The 20,589-nt window shown below is 38.0% G+C and overlaps 1 protein-coding gene across 3 annotated transcripts in view; it reads left to right on the top strand.

The window, feature by feature from the left end:
• HIBCH (3-hydroxyisobutyryl-CoA hydrolase) overlaps positions 1 to 20,589 on the top strand; it is a 96,250-nt gene that overhangs the window by 68,480 nt on the left and 7,181 nt on the right. For all 3 annotated transcript variants that reach the window (XM_025442178.3, XM_049106531.1, XM_025442180.3), the window contains 4 exons: positions 758 to 844; positions 5,290 to 5,348; positions 6,052 to 6,133; positions 19,993 to 20,112. In XM_025442178.3, coding sequence (XP_025297963.1) covers positions 758 to 844; positions 5,290 to 5,348; positions 6,052 to 6,133; positions 19,993 to 20,112 — 348 coding nt within the window. The remainder of the gene's footprint in view (positions 1 to 757; positions 845 to 5,289; positions 5,349 to 6,051; positions 6,134 to 19,992; positions 20,113 to 20,589) is intronic.

The following is a 20,589-nucleotide window of genomic DNA, read 5'->3' as shown; positions in this document are numbered from 1 at the left end:
CACAGGGCCTGTAGAGGATAAGAGAAATGAGTAATGAATGTTGGAGATGAAACTAGAGGTGGGCACGAAAGATAAAAGATAACCATCTGACTGATCTGACGGAGTAGAATATGAGAAGTATAAACAAAGAGTATGCAGAAAGGTCTCCATGGATTTGTAAGGGGAGAAAACTTATAAGAAAAGACTGGAGGTTTTCTTACAGAGGTTGTAGTTCAGCTGGGCCTTAAGATGAATATTATTAGGACAAGCGATTCTGAATAAAGGAAACATATAATGAGCAAGTGAGTGGCAGGAAAGCTTGGTTATGTGTTGAAAACAATAAAAAGTCCCATTTGGCTGAGCATTGAATAGTATGTGAGAGATATAGATGGAGAGTTAAGTGTGGCTGTATTATAGAGATGTGCATTGACTATAGTAGCCATTAGTCACATATGGCAATTTTAGTTAAAATTAATTAAAATAAAATTTATAATTCAAGTGTTTGGTGGTAGTACTGCATTTCAAGTGTTTAATAGAAACAAAGATAAATGTCTCTCTCCTCTTTAGTTTCTTCCATCTTTATCTAATTGCAAGGCAACATTTGCTGTGTGGGAATGTGTGTGCATTCAACTTCAGAGAAAAGTTCCTTCACTGATTCAGCTGAAGAGAGCACATCATAATTTTAAGACAAGTATTTTTAACCAGAGTATAAGGTTTCTTAAAGTCTGTATTTGCATTGGGGTTCAAATCTGTTTTCCCTTTTTTCCCCCTCTTTTAGTTGGACATGTTGGAAGAAGATCTGTTAGCCCTAAAATCTCCTTCAAAAGAAAATATTGCAGATGTCTTAGATGCTTACCATACAAAGGTAATTTGGTCAGGATTCTAACCTCAGATTTTAATTCACGGGGAAGGGGAAATAATTGAAAAACTTAGCTGTTGGTGAATGTTACTGTTTGTGAATATAAAGATGCTGGGATTTATTAACTTGAAAGCTTGATGGAAGGATCAGAGCTTCACGACTGGTAGGACAGCTGTCCAAGAAGATGACTTCTTCGCGCACAACTACACGTCTTCTCACTGCTGGTGAATTTCAGCGTGTAGCCTTGTTATTGGCCCTCATGGTGCACCGTGACACTTCTACAGCGTTGATGCTGTTGAGCTGCCACCAGTGAAACTCTGGCACATGTTTCAATATAATGATAAAGTATATCGTAGTATTCACTTTTAATTCCTGACTTATGTTGTGTAACTTAGGTTTTCTTTTAGGAGCTAAAAGTTTACAAAAATGTTACTTTTAGTAAAAGATGATGGGCTGAATACATGCTCCCTTCTGAAAGCCCACTAAAATTGTAATAAAGGAATAAAAAAGGCACAAAATCACAAAGACAAATAGAACAGAAGAGGAGACAGTGGCAGGCATGAGATATCAATATTTTGGAAGCTTAAAAAGAGAAGAATGAGGGCAGCTACTTTATATTTGGGAACACTGAAATATCTTATCCTTCGGCGGGGGAGGCCAGTAAGAAGCAAGCCAGTTCTTGCTCTCTACCCTCTGTAAGGTACCAGAGTTCTCTGAAGACTGGGATGTGGAGGCGGGCAGAAAAACCAGAGGATCCCTGCACATTTGTATAAGGAGCAGTTAGACCTTCAGACGTCTCTCTCCTGTGGCAGCAGCTACCCTTCCATAGCTTGGCTGAAGAGTAGAAATTTACTCTTTAGGTCAAATCAGACAGACCTAGCTGGGTGCAGGGACGGTGAAGTGAGGTCCTCTACTGAAAAGAGGCAGAGCATACCAAGTAGGAAGACCTCTAGCCTCTTTTTCTAGCTTCTAGACTATTAAATATCCTCTATCATAGTTTGGGCAACTGTAAAAAACTACCATAGGTTGGGTGGCTTAAACAGTAGAAACTCTACTTTTCACAGTTCTGAAGGCTGGGAACCCCAAGATCAGATGTCAGACCATCAGATTCTTGTGAGGACCCTGTTTCTGGTTTGCAGATGGACAGACACCTTCTTGCCATATCCCCACACAGTGAAGTGAGCTCTCAGGTCCCTTCTGTAAGGGCACTAATCCCATCATAGGGGTTCTACCCTTTTGACCTAATTACCTCCCAAAGGCTCCACCTCCAAATACCATCACTTTGGGGATTAGAGTTTGAACATGAATTTTGGGGTGACACAAACAGTCAATAGCACCATCCCATACCTAAACAGTGTATTCGAAGAAAAAGGAAAAAACCTGTAGATGTCGACATTTGAGGATACCACCCTCCCCCAACAATGAAACATCCAGGTCTTTGCCTAATCATTTTATAATGTATCAGAATATTGATGATCCTATAACTGTGATTGACTTTACTCATAAAACTACTTAATTTCAGCACTTAATGCTAAAATTTTTTTTATGCCAAGCATAAAAACAGATTGGTCAAAACAAGGCCCCTGAAGCAAGCAGACAGTGCAGGGAGGAGGAAACTTAAAAAAAGAAAGGAAGAAAGAAAAACTATAATTGTTAAAACTGTAATTGTTCAGATGAGAGGAAAATATTTCATCTGTGAAATAAGAACAGATGTTATAAAATAGTCAAAGAATAAAGAAATGTGATAACAAAAGGGGGAAAAATGCACAGTAGATTAGATTAAAATTGAAGCTTGAGGAAAACTAAGAGGACAAAAAGGATAATAAAATGGAAAATGGAGAGAAAGGAATAGTAGTGGTATTATTCCAGGAGGTCTAATATCTAATTATTAGGAATTCATTACAGGAGAGAAAGGGGAGGAAATATTTAGAAAAATAGTATAAAAAATTTATTCAGAGCTGAACAACATGAATATGGATTGGTGGAGCCCCCAAATCTGTGCAATGAATATGAACGCAGAGCACATGTGGATTTCATCACATTTTGTCAAAGCGTTTGACAGTCTCTCATTTTGGGTAAATATAGCATGGATTGTGGTGGGTGGGAGTGGAAGGGCCCTACCAAAGAGTTCTGCTAAATGTGTGGGTATTAGTCTATAAATAAAGTCATCTTGGCCTTTTTCAGTTTTTTCTCAGTGAGTTGGATGAGACTGTTGACAGCATTTTGATCGAATTGATTTGAAACTAAGAAAATAGGTAAAAGAATATGGGTTTTAAAAAAACCCGTCAAGTTTAGAGTGACCTGTTCAATAGTAACAATGTGAAAGGTAATAGATGTGTGGGAAGTTTCCCACCTACTACCAGTATTCTCACGTTTCTATCACACCCACGACACCTCTGACCCTGATGTGTGGGTTTTCTACACATCGAGCAATTCTCTGCAACACCACTTGGGTGTCCTGCAACTCATTTTGGTAGTGAGCTATCCACTGGGGTGAGCCTCAGATCCCACAGTCTCAAAGCTCAGTCCCACAAGACTGCCCCCACTTCAGATGCCAGTCGCAAGTTCCAGCTTGTCACCTGTACTTGACTGGCCGCAAATCAGCGTTCTCATGACCCCTTCCTTGGGTTCAATAATTTGCTAGAATTTCTCACAGAACTCAAGGAAACACTTAGAGTTTTGTTGGTTTATTATTAAAGGATATGAATGAAAAGTCCATTGAGGGGTACACAGGGCAAGGTCTGGAAGGGTCTCAAGCCCAGGAGCTTCTGTCCTAATGAAGCTGGGATGTACTGCTCTCCCCTCTGGTGGATGTGTTCATTATTAACCTGGACGCTCTCCAAACTCCATCTTTTTGGATTCTGATGGAGCTTTATTACATGGTCACTATTGATCAGGCTGTTTGTTAGGCTTTAGTAATTGAACTCAATCTCCAGTCCCTTTTCTCTCACTGGAGGCAGAGGGAGGGAGGTGGGGAGGTGGTGGTGGCGTTGGGGCGGGGCATGATTGAAAGGGGGAATTGAATGTCCCAGTGATGGAATCACTGGTTGGTTCCCCTGGGCACCAGCCCCATTCTTGTGAGCTTTCCAAAAGTCATCTCATTAACATAACTGTGATCAAAAGGGACTTGTTAGGAATATTTCAGGAACTGAGGACAGAAGACCAAATATAATAAAAGGTGCTCTTCTTAAAGAAATTTCACGGTTTTGGGGAGCTTTGAGCCAAGAACAAAGAACAAATATATGGGCAAGGACCAAATGTGTATTTTATTTTTTAAGATTTTTATTTTTAAGAAATCTCTATACCCAATGTGAGGCTCAAACCTACAACCCCAAGATCAGGAGTGACATGCTCTACTAACTGAGCCAGCCAGGCTCGGCTGTATTTCTTATTTTAAAGATTTTATTTTTTTTTAATTTTTTAAATTTATTTATGATAGTCACAGAGAGAGAGAGAGAGAGAGGCAGAGACACAGGCAGAGGGAGAAGCAGGCTCCATGCACCGGGAGCCCGACGTGGGATTCGATCCCGGGTCTCCAGGATCGCGCCCTGGGCCAAAGGCAGGCGCCAAACCACTGCGCCACCCGGGGATCCGTGTATTTCTTATTTTAAATCACAGAATTACAACAAAGATAAGTGAAAATTTTGGATTTCAGTCCAAAATACCAAATATAAATTTATTTATTATAAAATAAGAGAAATGTAGCCTACGGTGGCACCGGTCCAAAAATAAATAAATAAATAAATAAAAGCAATATACTAGAACTGGCCCCAAATGGACTCAGACTTAGTCCTATTAGTAAAACATTGTATTCAAAGTAAACAAGGATATATGGAGCCTTTGCTGTGATTCAGTCATGCCTGTGTTAATGTGTACATCCCACACTTTAGGAAGGACCTTGATAAGCTGAGACTTGTGCACAAGAAGGATCTGCCTGTGAGGGGACATGAAACCACACCATGTGAGAAAGGAGGTGGAAGCAGATGAACTAGAACTATAAACACGAGAGGGATGATTTGGTCCAGAATTAAAAAAAAAAAAAGATCCCAACTATACTTATTCAAGTCCTGTGAGTTCCTTCTCACGCTTCTTTTTCTCTCCCTAGAGGTCAGTGCTACAGAGATATCAGGGAGGTGCAGGAGTTCTGTATCAAATGGAAATTTGGGCAGGACGACTTCTCAGGTCCCTTACAATCCTCAGTTCATTGACCTACTTTAATGATGATGTAGCATATATAATAATAAAATATAAATTAAAAGAACATATTTTTCCTTTGCCACTTTAAGCACTAGTCTGGAATAACGTCATCTGAATTTTGAACATGTGGTAGCTATTTATGAAACTGTTGGATATAATTTGAAAGTGATAATCTTCACAAAGATTAAATATGACATTTTAAGGGATTTTTCGAGTACTTCAAGTTAATTACAAGATTTTTCTTTTTCAAACAGTCCAAGATTGATCAAGACAAGTCTTTTATACTTGAGGAACACATGGACAAAATAAACAGGTACTTAAAGAGAGGCCTCAGTACATCTCTTCTCTTGGAAGGATGATATTAAATTGAATTTGCTAACACTGTAATTAACATCATGTTTAATAATGCACTGAATTCTCAGATCAGCTAGCCTGGTGCTTTTATTTTCATTTCTTAAAGTAGCTTCTTGCCTACTCTTTCAGGGGGGAAATAAGTCCATTATACTGAAATAATCAATCATGCTGATTCATTTTAGTGCAAACTTTTTTTTTTTTTTGATGGGAAAGAGGCTAGAAGACAATAATTACCTTCTATCTTCATTAAGTCATTTTTTATGAAGGTCTTACGAAGCTGATCAGAGGATTTTTTTGTGCAGTGATTTGAGAGATCGATAGACTGGCTTAAGGAACATAAGAGGAGGAAAACTATTGGAAAACAAGACAACTATCTCTACATTTTAAAATCAGCAGTTTTTCACAGTTAAGGTATTTATTTACACGTAATAGATGCAAGAAAGCCTAAGAGAAAATTTAGGCTTTATTTTGCATTAATAAAAGTAGACTGCAAACACTTACCTAGAGAAGCAAGGTTTTATTGCATCATCCTGTAAAATAGTCTGGAAAATTTTTCATTGTAGAAGTGGAGTTTGGGGAAAGCCTGTGTCTAGATTCATCGCTATTTTGGAAAGAAGAGGTCGCTTACTGGTTGGTGAAATCATGTGTTTCTTTTTTTATAGTTGGTTCTCGGCCAATACTGTGGAACAGATTATTGAAAATCTACAGCAGGATGGCTCATCCTTTGCCCTAGAACAGTTGAAGGTAAGATACGGACCATTCCCGACCCAAGCGTGGTGAGCTCTTGGTAAGGAAGCCCCCGAAGGTGTCAGAACTCCGAGGTGGGGACAGAGCCCGCTCACAGGCATTTTTCTGAGCTCAGTTGAGTCTCAGGAAGCATTTTCACAAAACCTTTATCTGAACTCAAGTGCCTTGTCTACCGGTGGACGCTGACAGCAAAGCTGAGCTGTTTTTAGGTCCTGTGGCTGCAGAAAAGAGAGGCTTCAGTAGACGCGGTCATCCCCCCCGGGAGTCCCCCCTGCCCTGGGGAGAAGCATTTAAGGACATTTTTATTAGAAGGGTTGGGTTCCTGGAGAATAGTCTTTTTATAATATATTGTAATTGTGCCATTAATCTATAAATTCAATTCAATATGCAACAGATCAGTAAAACAGTCTTTCTAAGCAGTAAGTTTAATTAAAAAAAAAAAAAAGAGTCTTTTGAAAGAGGCCCCATCTGTACCCATAACTGAGTTTTAAGCCGTGTTTCACAGTGTTAGGCACACTTTGATCTTTCTAAGATGTGACTCCACTGGTAACAGCAAAAGAAAAGCTGTTTTTGTGTAAAGGAGAGCACACTGGATACTGATGTGCTTGGAACTATAGCATGATTACGAGACGTGGAATGCTGCAGACGTCTACACACAGGAAAGGCAAAGAGAGGTTGTAGCTTGTCCTCACCTGATAGTATTTTTCAGTGTATAGGTGTAATTGTCACATTGCAGTTGTCGGAATATAAACTGACAAAAGATATAAAATTTCACCTGTGAAGATGAAAACGTGCGTTACTATACTCTCTCTCTCTCTTTTGTAAAGGTTTTATTTATTTGAGAGCCACCCTCGCACACAGGGATGGAGCGGGGATGGCGGGGAGGGCAGAGGAGAGGGATAAGCAGACTGTTCACTGAGCAGGGAGCCTGACAGCCCAAGGGCCCCTTCCCAGGACCCTGTGACCTGAGCAGAAGGAGGGCAGATGCTTAACCACCGAGCAACCCGGGAGCCCCTCCCATTGTTACTATATTCTTACGGTGGGAGTCCCAAATTCGTCTCTTAGGGTCTTAATTAGAATTCTGTTAACTTCCGAGGAGAGGCATAAATTAGAGGAGATAGACCAGTCATGTGTTTCCTTAACCAACAAAAGCAAATTAATGTATTAACTTTTAGGAATGCTCCAGTAAATGTAGATAATCATTTTTTTATGTTTCAGGGATTCTGATGTTAAGCTGGTTCTCTTGTTTTCAGAGAATATAGAAACTAGTATTCCTGGGTACCCCCCCCCAGCAATAGGGCCCAATTAAGTAAGCATCTAGTTATTTCATTTGAAAATAGTCATGCAGCATATTACCTCGTAAGCTAAATGATGTCACTTTAAAGTAATACAGCTATGCAAGATGACATGTTATTTTAAAACCACTGGTCTACCCCAGAACCAAGGGACGGAATTGAAATATTCTTTCAACTTTCTTTCTTTCCCTCTGCCATGTGATTATTTTGCACCCAGAAGAGGGTCCCTGGCAAGCTACCCATCACAGCCAGGATCATTGTAGGCTAGGATCACCTCAGCACGCTCGTCACAACATGTTTTCATATTTATTCCATTGATCTATAGCTCAGGTGTGGCTCCAGAATGTTAGTTTCTGCTGGAACAACACGATGTGAGGATCAAAAAGTCCCAACTGAGGCTTCCCTGATAGAGCAAGAGACAGGGTTCCTTTTAATTATCTCACCCAGAGACATACACCGAAAAACAGCCCTGAGGGAGAAAATAGCTTTTAGTGCTCCAGTGAAAGGTTTGCAGATCAGACATTTGAACAATTTAAAAAAAAAGATTCTACTATTTGTGTCAGTATGCTTCCGGGATTGCTCTTAAGCCTTGTGGGCTCTTTAGGGATTCCTGTCTTCCTTCTGTGGGTCCCAAGTGTATTCCAAGTTGCAACTGTCTGCTCCATGTATAAGATTCCTTTCCACAGTTGCTCATGGGGAAGGACGTAATCTTTTCTATGTGCTTGCTAATCATTAAATAAAAACGTGGTTTTTTAATCTTTTCTTTAAATTTCTAAAGTTTTTACTGCTAATCATCATAGGATAGCATAGGTTAAAAAAATAACAAATTTGAGTAACTCATAAATTCTTTACAACTGACACAATTTTCATAGTACTTTAGTTTATGACTTCTCGTGTCCTTTCTTTAGATTTTCCTTCAAAGTTCAATACTTCCTTTATTTTTATTTTATGATTTTATGATTTTTTATTTTTTTAAAGATAGATAGATTGATTGATTGATTTATGATGGGGGGGTGTGCAGAGACACAGGAGGAGGGAGAAGCAGCTCCATGCCGGGAGCCTGATGCGGGACTCGATCCCGGGACTCCAGGATCGTGCCCTGGGCCAAAGGCAGGCACTAAACCACTGAGCCACCTAAGGAATCCCCTATTTTATTATTTTTTTAATGTTTGTGGTTGGAACTCCTCTAATCTCCTTTTAATCCCTGTCTTGGTATAGTTTGTTCATGATGCCAAACAATCCATGTAAGCTATTTGGGCAATTTAAATGTTGTGGTGCATAGCTTATATTAGGGAAAATTTAACCAAAGTCTCCAACTGCCAGGCTCTCACCTGCATGTGTGCACATTTTAATTGTGGTAAAATACATGAAACATAAAATTCTCCATCTTTAACATTTTTAGGTATATAGTTCAGTTTTGTGGAGTATATTCACATGGTTGTACAGCCAATCTCCAGAACATTTTCATCTTACGAAACTGAATTTTATACCTATTAAAAAACAATTCCTCATTTCTCCGTTACCCCAGTTCCTGGCAACTGCTCTTCTACTTTCTGTTGCTATAATTTGACTACTCTAGATGCCTCACATAAGTGGAATCATGCAGCATTTGTCCTGTTGTGATTAGCCTATATCACCTAGCATAATGTTTCAAGGTTCATACATGTTGTAGCATGTACCAGGAATTTATTCCTTTTTAAGGCTGAATAATATTCCATTATTATGTATATAAACACATTTTGCTCATCCATCATTGATGGGCATTTAATTTGGGTTGCTTCTATCTTTTTGCTTTTGTGAAAAATGCTGCTATAAATATGGGTATACAAATATTTCTTCAAGTCCCTGCTTTTAATCCTTTTGGATATATACCCAGAAGTGGAATTTCTACGTTATATGGTAATTATTTTTAATTGTTTGAAGAACCTCCATACTGATTTCTATACCAGTTGCACCTTTTATATTCCCACCAACAACAGTGCATAAAGTTCCCCATTTTTGTACATCTTTGCCAACTCGTTTTCTGTCTTTTTGTTGGTAACCATCCTAAGGGCTATGAGGCGATAGCACATCGTGGTTTTGATTTACATTTCCCTAATGATTAGAATACTGAATATATTTTCATATGCTTGTTGGCTATTCCTATCTTCTTTTGGAAATATCTATTTCAAGTCCTTTGCCCATTTTTTAGTTGGGTTTTTGGTTTTTAAATATGATTGAGCTGTAGGAAATGCTATCCTGTTTCCTCTCCCTTTTCTGGTAATAAGACTAGTAGACTTGCCAAAGTAAAGAAAGTTCTTCAGGGCCAATGAGAGAAGTATTTGTCTTTTTAGAATTGCAAGTGTATCAATAATCAAAGAAATAGGAATAGAAGGATTGAGACCCCACCCTCCTATAGCCCAAATGTGTCACCAAGAACCCTAAGCCAAGCAAAGGTATTTCATTTCAGTAGGGTCACTAATTCTTAGGAGTGCTGGTGTATGAAGTCCACGGCCAGAGAGACAGAGAAATAAGAGCAAGGAACAGTGGGTCCAATTGGTGTCCAGGAAGGTGTTCCTGGGTAAATGGCCAAGAAAACCAGTGTTGCTTTTGACTTGTCTTTTAGGTGTTTTTGTAGTTATTGATATGATTAATATAATATAATAGGATAGCCTATTGTGTTAAAGGCTAAAAGACATATGAGTTCCTTTTCTGAATATTAGAAAACTATAAAAATTCTTTGAAATTTCTTTTTTCTAATTACCAGTGTGGGATTTATGTATTTGTTTGATTTTGAATGTTCATTTTGTGAAGAATAAAACAAACTCAGTTTTACATATAAGAATATGACAAGCTTCTATAAAGAAATCATATATGTGAAAAATTTGGGGAAAAGGAAAACTAAGAATAATTAGGCATAGATTTTAAGAAAGAAGAGTGTAAAATATTAGAGAAATTAAAAGATTACTAATCTTTCTGTAAGCTTTGAGAATTAGCCATTTGCTGTACTATTTAAAAATAAAGTGGCAGATGTTCATGAAAAATTAAGTAGAAATTGTTCCTCTGTTGTAAACAACTAGAAACGTGGACAAAATACATGAAACAAGTGTCTGTTAACATTGGACAATGCAGGCAGCACAGGACTGTGATTCCTGAGAGGAAGGAAACAAACAGGAAGACCCTAAGATTGACTTGGCTTCTTTCTTGCAGAAAATTTCAGACTATTGATGTGTACATATTTTAGGTAAAACTCTACAAGACCAGGGAAAGGACCAAAAGAAAGCAGTAGTCTGAATAGTTAACAAGACTCACACAGATCTGGGAGGAGTTCATGTTGCCATCATTGAGAAGGTTTACACTTGAGTAGTGAGGGGGAGTTTATACTCAAGTAAAGGCTGCCCAGAACTCCCGAGATAATTCAGTTGGGAAAGGATAAACTTTTCAACAAATGGTTCTGGAACAATTGAATATCCATATGCAAGAGAAAAAAAGGACTTGACTCTTCCCTTGCACCTGTAGGGGAGGAGAAAATTCTCCTTTGTCTTCTGAGGGTCTCCAGCCCAGCCTAAGAAGGAAGCCAACATAAGCCAAATTAACATACACATTTTACTAAATTGGGAGCCTACATGTACACGTAAAGTGGAATGAAGACGTGAACAAATAACCAGAGGAGGAAGCTTTTGTACCTTTTAGACAAACAAATTTGTGAAGAATTGACAAGAGAAAGGAGTAGTAAATGGTGAAGAAGTAACCGGCAAGATAAGGGTTAGTTTAACAAGGTTTATTTGTATGGCTTTCTTGACCCCAGGTTCCCTATCTCTGGTGATAAGAATGTCTTCCTCCTGCTACAGGGAAGGCATCATTTACATGTGAGTTTTATTTCCTGGAAGAAAAAGAGAGTCATATTGTTTCTCAAGTGCCTTTAACTCAAAATAATCAATATGTAAAAGTGTCATATCTTGAGGTAACATGCTCTGAATTCCTTCCCATCATCTGCAATTCAAAATGGGTTATGCGCCTAAATGTAGGAGCTAAGGCAGTACCATTTCTAAAAGAAAATATAGAAAATCTTTGTGACTTTGGGTTAGCCAAGATTTTTTTAATGCAAAAAGCAAGAACTGCAAAAGAAAAAAATTGGTAAATTGATCTTTATTATAATTAAATACTTTTCTTCTTGAAAGGCACTCTGAAGAAAAAGTAAAGAAACCACAGACTGAAAAGAAATATATTTGCAAAACTTGTATCTGATAACAGGACTTTAGTCCATTGTATATAAAGAACATTTAAAAGTTAATGAGAATATAAACAGTGCAGCTAGAAAACGGGAATCTGGACATTTTCCCACAGAACATGTATGAATGGCCACTAAGCACATGAAAAAATGCTCAGGATCTTTAATCCTTAGGAAAATGCAAATTTAAACCACAGTGAGATGTCACTATTAGAGTGGCTAGAATTTAAAAGCTTGACACCAAGGATATGGAACATCTACAACTCACACATTGCTGGCAGGAAAGCAGCTTGGCAGTGTCTTATAAGTTAAATGTGCATTTACTGTAAGACCCAACAGTCCCACCCCTATGGATTTACCCAAGAAAAATGTAAACATATGTCCACACAGATGCCTGTACTCACACGTTCATAGTAACTTTATTATAATAGCCCAAAACTGGAATACTGCTCAAATCCAAGGAAGGATGAGTTAGTGATACATGAAACAACACGGATGAATCTCAGAAGCATTGTGCCAAGTGACAGAAGCAGACACACAGCACTACTTAGTCTATGGTTTCGTTTTTATGAAATTCTAGAGAATACAAAATTATAGGAATAGAAAACGGATCAGTTACCTGCAGGTAGAGTTGGGGGAAGGAGAACTCTTTGAGGTGATGGAAATGTTCTTATATCTCAATTGTAGGGGTATTTGCACAACTGTATATGTTTATCAAGTTACAGAACTTTTCACTGAAAATGAGTCAATTTTATATCTAAGTTACCCCTTAGGCTAATTATCTTTAAAAAGTTAAAAAATAAAAATGACATACCAAATTATATTAAAAGCAGTTTGGCCTATAGAAGTAGGTATTATATCTGCTAAAGGTACCCGTTACACTGTGCTGTTTATTGCTATCAGTAAGGGTGATTTAATGGAGGTCTTTATGGATACATTGTGCCTTTGGGGAAGAAGTGCAATAAACCTTTAGGGGAAAATACATCAATTTGTGTAAACGGGAAAACAGTTTTCCAGTCCACTGATGACCCTAAAACACTCTCATGAGCATTTGGGGTATCAAGAAATAGCAGTGCTTGATTCTTTAGACATTATCTTTGCATTTTATTTAAATTGTTAAGGCTTTTAAGAAATTACTGGAAAAGCCTTTAGATAAGGTTGCAAAAAGCACTCCTGATGGACTGGCTCTATGCCTTTGCTGTAGTTAAAAGAAATAACAGTGCCCATTTCCTTTAAAGTGCTATTTGTTTTTTATATAATAATATGACCCTCCAGAGTGATAAAAATATATTTAAAAATAAAAATATTTCTGTGAAACTGCAGTATACTGTGAATTAGACTGACCTGCTCTAGTTCAGGTGTTTTATATTTCTTTTGGCTTATTATCAATCTGAACACTTCTAAAAAGATGTGTAGGTATAAGTACAAAATATGTAAGATTATTTAGAAAAGTATCCACAGTTCACACCATAGTAAATACAAATGATCTAAATATACATGGATTCCTAATTATTAGGGTTTCCTTCTTTTGGAGTAAAATCTGACAGAGCCTAGACTTTTAGAGAATGTCATAAATGACATCTTTTTTTTTTTTTAATAAAAGAAAAAAACTCTAAAGCTCATTTGCCAAGATCACGTACACCAGATCAGAGAAGGAGTTGGAGCTTATATGTCTGTATTAGCCCTTCAGTGAACCCTGAGGTTTACTTCGTAGAATTCCTCTAGTTGTATCATCATAGGCTTGTTGAATACTGTTCTTTCAATTGTCTCAAGATGGGCGTCTTGGATAATGCATGTCAAACTGTATGTCACTGGGTATTCTAGTACTTTGAGGGGAGGGGCAGAAGCAGTGTCCTGGGTTTTTCCGCGTTTGGAAATTGCCCAGAATTTGATAAAACTTAAGAAAGAAGGGTTGGTGGGTTTCTTACTCAAAAGGCAACGATTTTAATGCTGAGAACACTCTGTGAGTGCCAGGACCATGTCCCGCTCTCTGAAGTGTCTTAGCGCATAGTAGGTGCTCACTAATACTGAACTGAGATGAGAATGGGAATCATTTGAAAAAAATAAAGGAAAAAAGAAGTCGGCTCTTTGGTATATATGAGACAGCTAATTTTCAAAGGGTCAGACAATTTGGCTACAACACTAACCAACGTTTTACCAAGAAGTAGAAATAGGTTTCCTAGGTTGTGTGGTTGTAGGATCATATCCATACACATTTCTGACACAGTTGAAGATCCAAGTCCTAATCATTTATCCAATTTTCTGGAATAGTCTCTCTGTTCCTCTTTTAATGAATGAGGCTACATTATATGAGCTCCTTTAACTCTCTTCCATCATCCTTTTGATTCCTCTAACATGTGTCGTACTTTCTTGCCAAGGGAAATATCCCCATCTGTGCTTTCATTCCATCCTTTCCTGCCTCATTTAGGAACTACTTGGCACCAGTCCCCTCCCACTTTCAGTGATCTTCAAAATTTTACCTTCTTGGGTGAAGAAGGTGTACATTTCCTTCTGCTGTGACTTCCAGAAGCTTTCCTGCTCTCACAAAAAGCCTTCGACAGTTTTTCCTCAAGCTACCATCTTGACTTTGTCTTCCCCTCCCTTTTTCCATCCAAATTATGCAAGCAAGCTTTTATTAACTTCTTTCTACCATCTGATGTAGTGTCTTCACCTTTGTTCTTTTTGACTTCTCATCAGCCTTTGGCACTGATCACCGTTATAGCCTTGCTATGTGTAGAAAGAAGTCGGCTTTGGAGTTGTCAGGTTTGGGTTTGGATTCCTCTCTGTGCGACCTTGGATAAATTCGTATCAGGTTGGCTTCCTCATTTGTATAATGTGCATGCGTGGGGACATCTGTGACTGAGAGCTAAGGGCAACGTGCTCGGTGCGCAGTCTGTCCCTTCCCTTCCCTATTTGACTTGGTTTGCCTTATTCACTTAGGAGGTGAGTAGCGGTACAACCTCCGTTATACAAATGAGGAAACTAAGGTCAGTCATGGGGAGGTGGTGAAGCTGGAATTCCATCCCTGAGTTGTTGGAGTCCAGAGCTCAAATCCTGCATCTCCATGCCAAATTGCCAGTATACTAAGAATTGTTGGAAACTAGTTTTCTTTGGGATGGCAATGCACTATTTTTTAAATACGATGTCTGTTTAGGAAATCTCTTTAAATACTATGAAATGTCTGAACCAGTAGAGCTTTTCAAATGAAATTTTCTTTCATTTTTTTTTCTGGTGTATTTTTATGTATTTCTGGTGTGACACGAGCACAAACAACTGGAGCTCTTACGTGGGCCTCTCCTCCGCCCCCCATCTGTTTCATCCATTCCTTCACCCACCCTCCTCCCTGATTTTCCCCACCAATTCTCTGTATTTTTTTTTTCAAGATTTTTAAATTTATTTATTCATGAGACACACACACACACACACACACAGAGGCAGAGACCCAGGCAAGGGAGAAGCAGGCTCCTTGCAGGGAGCCTGACGTGGGACTCGATCCCGGGACCCCAGGATCCACCCTAGGCCAAAGGCAGGTGCTCAGCCACTGAGACACCCAGGGATCCCCCAATTCTCTGTATTTAAGTCTGTTTTTTGTTACTGTGGTTTTCTTTATATATAAATTTATTTTTTATTGGTGTTCAATTTGCCAACATATAGAACAACACCCAGTGCTCATCCCATCAAGTGCCCACCTCAGTGCCCGTCACCCAGTCACCCCCACCCCCCGCCCTACCCACCTCCCCTTCCACCACCCCTAGTTCGTTTCCCAGAGTTAGGAGTCTCTCATGTTCTGTCTCCCTTTCTGATATTTCCCACTCATATTCTCTCCTTTCCCCTTTATTCCCTTTCACTATTTTTTATATTCCCCACATGAATGAGACCATATAATGTTTGTCCTTCTCCGATTGACTTACTTCACTCAGCATCTAGTTTTGTTTCTTAAATTCCCCATGAGTGAAATCGTACGGTATTTCTTTTTCTGACTGAACTTATGTCCATCCAAGTTGTTACAAAGGTCAAGATCTCAATCTTTTTCACGGCTGGATAACACTCCATTGCGTATACATACCACATGTCTTTTATCGATTCATCTACTGATGGACCCTCGGGTTGCTTCTATATACTGGCTATTGTAAATAATGCTAGAGTAAACATAGGGATGCATGTGTCTTTTCAAATTAGTGTTTTTGTTTTCTTTCTTTGGGTAAATCCTAGTAGTGGGATTACTGGATTATATGGTAATTCTATTTTTAATTTTTTGAGGAACCTCCATAATGTTATCCATGATGGCTGTACCAGTACATGAGGGTTCCTTTTTCTCCACATCCTCGCCAGCACTTATTTCTTGTCTTTTTGGTATTGGCCATTCTGACAGGTATATGGTGATATCTCATGATTTGCATTTCACCACTGATTGGTGATGTTGAGTATATTTTCATGTGTTTATTGGCCATGTGTATGTCTTCTTTGGAAAAATGTCTGTTCATGTCTTTTGCCTGTTTTTTAATTGGGTTGTTTTTGTGTCGAGTTGTGTAAGTTCTTTATATATTTTGAATATTCATCCCTTATTGCATATATCATTTGCAGATGTCTTTCCCCCCGTTCAGTAGGTTGCCTTGTCATTCTTTCATTGTGCAAAAGCTTTTTATTTTGGTATAGTCCCACTGATTTATTTCTGCTTTCGTTTCCCTTGCCTTAGGAGACATATCTAGAAACCTATCTCTACTGTCAGTGTCAGAATTACTGCCTACCGGGAGCTGAGGTTCCAGACTCAACCCTAACCCTGAGCAGGATGATAGCTGTCAGCAGATGTTTTAACCTGTGAGGACTTTAGCTCTTCAGTCTATAGAATGTGACACTTTGATTTCAAAAGTTCCTTGTAGCTCTAAAATTCTGTGAGTCTCTGAAAATGTGTTTGCAAATGCTTAATGCTCATTGCAGAGGGTAATGTTTCTTATAACGTATCCAAAATGTCCACCTATTGTTGAATAGCAATGGAAGTTAAAAAGTTTAAATTTAGGAAAAAATTAATGATCCAGGAGCAGGAATTATAGTGAGCAGGAATAGTAGTACCTGACCTGTAGCTGGTGGCAAAACACTCACTTTCATCCGGAGGGTAGGGTCGTAAGCCTCATTAAAGCTGCTTGCTGGGGAGAAAAAAAAAACAAAAAGCTCCTTGTTCACCATTTGCCAGAGGAATTCTAACATAATCCATTTATCAGTTACAGTTACTTATAAGATGGAGTGCGAATGTGTGTTTATAAGAGTTTTGCGTGGTATATGCACATAAAATGGTACCATTTTTAGAAGTAGCATTTCCTTTGTCCAACATATATAAAATTTAGTCCTGATGATATACCTCTGTATTTCATCATCTTTGGAGGAGTATATATGTCCTTGCTTCATGATATCATAATATTACTGGATACTACAGCTGGTAAGGCTATGTTCGTGTTTGGTATCACGTGGATAGAGTTATACTGTATTAAATGGTAGTGTTGATAGGCACTTCTGCAGTAACATGCCTGTCTGTCTGTCTGCGACATTCTGATGTATATCTTTAGTTGAGCGAAAGGACTTTAAAGTTTATTCCTATGGCTTTAGTTACTTGAACTTTTAAAACTTCATGAGCTTTATATTAATAGAATTGTTTGTAAAATACATGCTTTCACTGAATTTTTTTGTCTCAATATAATATGTCATGTGAATATGTTTTTAAGATTTAATGCCTTGTATCTATTTCTATTCATATATCAATTTTATAAATTTACTATTTGGGGATTCTTTCAGTATGATTTGTCAGATAAAAATTAAGTCAGCTCCCAAGTTTATTTCCATCTAACATTCTGTAATGTGTTAATACTGCTATGTTTTACTGCATTCCAATTTATTAAATTACTTTAAAATTATTTAAAAACTTACTGCCCCTGTTTTCTTCTATGAGTTTTATGGTTTCAGGTATCATATTTAGGTCTTTGATTTTGAGCTTATTTTTAGGAAAGTAGTCCAATTTCTTTCTTTTGCATGTGGCTGTCCAGCTTTCCCAGTACCATTTATTAAAGAGCCTGTCTTTTCCCCATTGTATATTCTTGCCTCCTTCCTTGTAGATTAACTGACCATATAAGTGTGAGTTCATTTCTGGGGTCTCTGTTCTTTTCCATTAATCTGTTTATTTTTGTGCCAGTACCATACTGTTTTGATTACTAGAACTTTATAGTATCATCTTGAAATCTGGGAATGTAATACCTCACACTTTATTCTTTCTCAAGATGTGGCTTTGGCTATTTGAGGTCTTTTGTGGGTCCCTATGAATTTTAGTATTATTCTAGTTCTCTGAAAAATGCTGTTGGTATTTTGATAGGGATTGCATTAAATCTGTAGATTGCTAGACATTTTAACAATATTTGTTCCTCTTATCAATTAGCATGCAATATCTTTCCACTTGTTTATGTCATCTTCAATTTCTTTCATCAGTGTTATATAGTTTTCAGAGTACAGGTCTTTCACCTCCTTGGTTTAGTTTATTCCTAGGTATCATCATTTTTGGTGCAATTGTAAATGGGATGGTTTTCTTATTAGGTGTTTTTGTTTTTGTTTTAAGATTTTGTTTATTTGTGAGAGATACAGAGAGAGGCAGAGACACAGGCAGAGGGAGAAGCAGGCCCCATGCAGGGAGCCCGATGCAGGACTCGATCCCAGACCTCCAGGATCACGCCCTGAGCCAAAGGCAGATGCTCAACCGCTGAGCCACCCAGGCATCCCAAGGTGGCCTTTTTAATGAAATTAATTGGTAGCTAACTGAGGAGGTATAGCAAAGACAGAGTTTGTGTTTTGAGAATTCTAGATTGCATATAAAGTGACAAACCAAGAAAGAGGACACAGACAATTAGCCATAATGGTAGGTCTGATGGACATGACTGTGGGCTTATACACTACAGCCCTTTTGAAAGGGGAATCATAGTTTCATTGACTTTGTAGACTAGAAAAGCTAGAAGGTGGCTATGTCCCTCCCTTAAGCACACCTTTCAGCATCCTAAATGAAGTTCTTCCAAATGTTCACCTGTGATAATGTGGGCATTGCTCTGGCTAGAGAAAACCAGTGGTTTTGTCAGCAAAATGGACCCCTCGTCTACTTGCCTATGTAAAGGAGGGGCCTCCTGGCACAGCATGCAGTGTCATACATTTGCCATCCTCCCACGGCCTGCAACCAGAAGGGCGAGAACATGCAGGGGGATTGCTACAGGAGCATTAAATGAAATCATGTGAATATAGCACCGAGGGCAGAAGGGCGAGTTCTTTTGAAGATGAATTAGATGTGTAAAAACTTTCATTGCTTTTCTCCCTTTCTCAGCTTTTCTTCAGCATTGTGACTATAGGTAGGACAGTGATCTTCCCTGACCTCCTGTATGTAGTCATCTACTTAAGTCTTAGCATTTACAAGGTAAGATACTGCCCTAGTCATTGAGTCTGTTCTCTGAATCTGTGTGCCACCCTCGAGGATGCTACAGTGACCCTGGAGTCTTGACGTGGGGGATTCTTTGAACTCAAAAAGTAAAATTTATAGCTTTGAGACAGTCACTCAACAACAAGCCTGAAACTCTATATTGCAGTCATAAAGAAAAGGCGAGCATCAGATTTACGGAGCATATAATGAGACCTCTTGTAGCTTCTGTCGCTTACAGCCACACACCTGTGTCAGGACACGATAGTAGCATCTTTAAATTCAAAAGGAAAAAAAAAAATTCAAAAGGAAGGTGTGCATAGCACTGTAGGCAAGGAGTCAGGCATGTAATTCTTATTTTATTAAATATTTAAATACAGTAGAAAACCACCTCATGGTATCTTGAATTATTTTCTCTCCCTACTTTTAAGGTAAGTAGATTTATTTCTAGATCAAGACCACCGTTTAGTTAAAACATTTCTCCATAGTCACAAAATGGGAAGGAAAGAGCCACTGTATTTCTACTCTACCTTCTTTATATTATAAAGTAAAATGTTCTCTGATATATTAGTTGTTTGTAAGACGTGTATTAATTTTACTTAAGCATAATCGCTCTTTGCTTACCTAATTGAGATCATAATTTATGTCAGGCAGCTACAAAATTTAGATTTATTTTATTAATTTATGAGTACAACATTTATTCCACTGGTGGAATGATCTGTTTTGTTATTACAGTCGATTAGAAAACGATTGGTGCTTCGACAGGATCATGCATAATCTTACCTTTATGAAACTGTCATGTGAAAGTACTGTTTAAGGAGCAAATTTTAGTAAGATTTATATAAAAACTCAGTTTGTTATATAAAGGAGCTCTTGAGCTAAAACTAGTAAAAACATTTTTTTTCTCTCATAGGTAATTAATAAAATGTCTCCAACATCCCTAAAGATCACAGTAAGGCAACTCATGGAGGGGTCTTCAAAGACCTTGCAGGAAGTATTAACTATGGAATATCGGCTGAGTCAAGCTTGTGTGGTAAGAATTTTAAAAATATATGCTTATTTTCTATATATGAAAGCAACTGATGTTCATTGGCGAGCTTGTAAAATACAGAAAAGTAGAAACAAAAATCTTAAAATTACCTGTAAATCTACTCTGTAGAAACACAACAGTCCAGTTAGCTTAAGGTATGTGGAACTATTACTCTCACATTGTTCTTAAGTCCTTATGAGACAGCAGTTACATTTGCATGTAAGTGTTTGAAATCCTCTAATCTCAGGTAGAATTAAAAATAGAAAAAAACCATTTTTCAGGCACAGTCTCTGACCTTAGGGCAAGAAGTATAAACTCTGTAAATCTGAATTCCCTTATTGGTAAAATGAGGAGTATACGTATATATAAAATGTATGAATGGGTTTTGTTAGTTTGTTACATGTTTTAAATAATAGATTAGCATTGTAAATTAGTCACTTTAATCTTTTTTAGAAGATTTTATTTATTTATTTATTTATT

This window comes from Canis lupus, chromosome 37 (genome assembly GCF_003254725.2).
Source record: "Canis lupus dingo isolate Sandy chromosome 37, ASM325472v2, whole genome shotgun sequence".
Taxonomy (NCBI): domain Eukaryota; kingdom Metazoa; phylum Chordata; class Mammalia; order Carnivora; family Canidae; genus Canis; species Canis lupus.
Note: the sequence above shows the minus strand (reverse complement) of the source record. Positions and strands in the feature narration are given on the sequence as shown.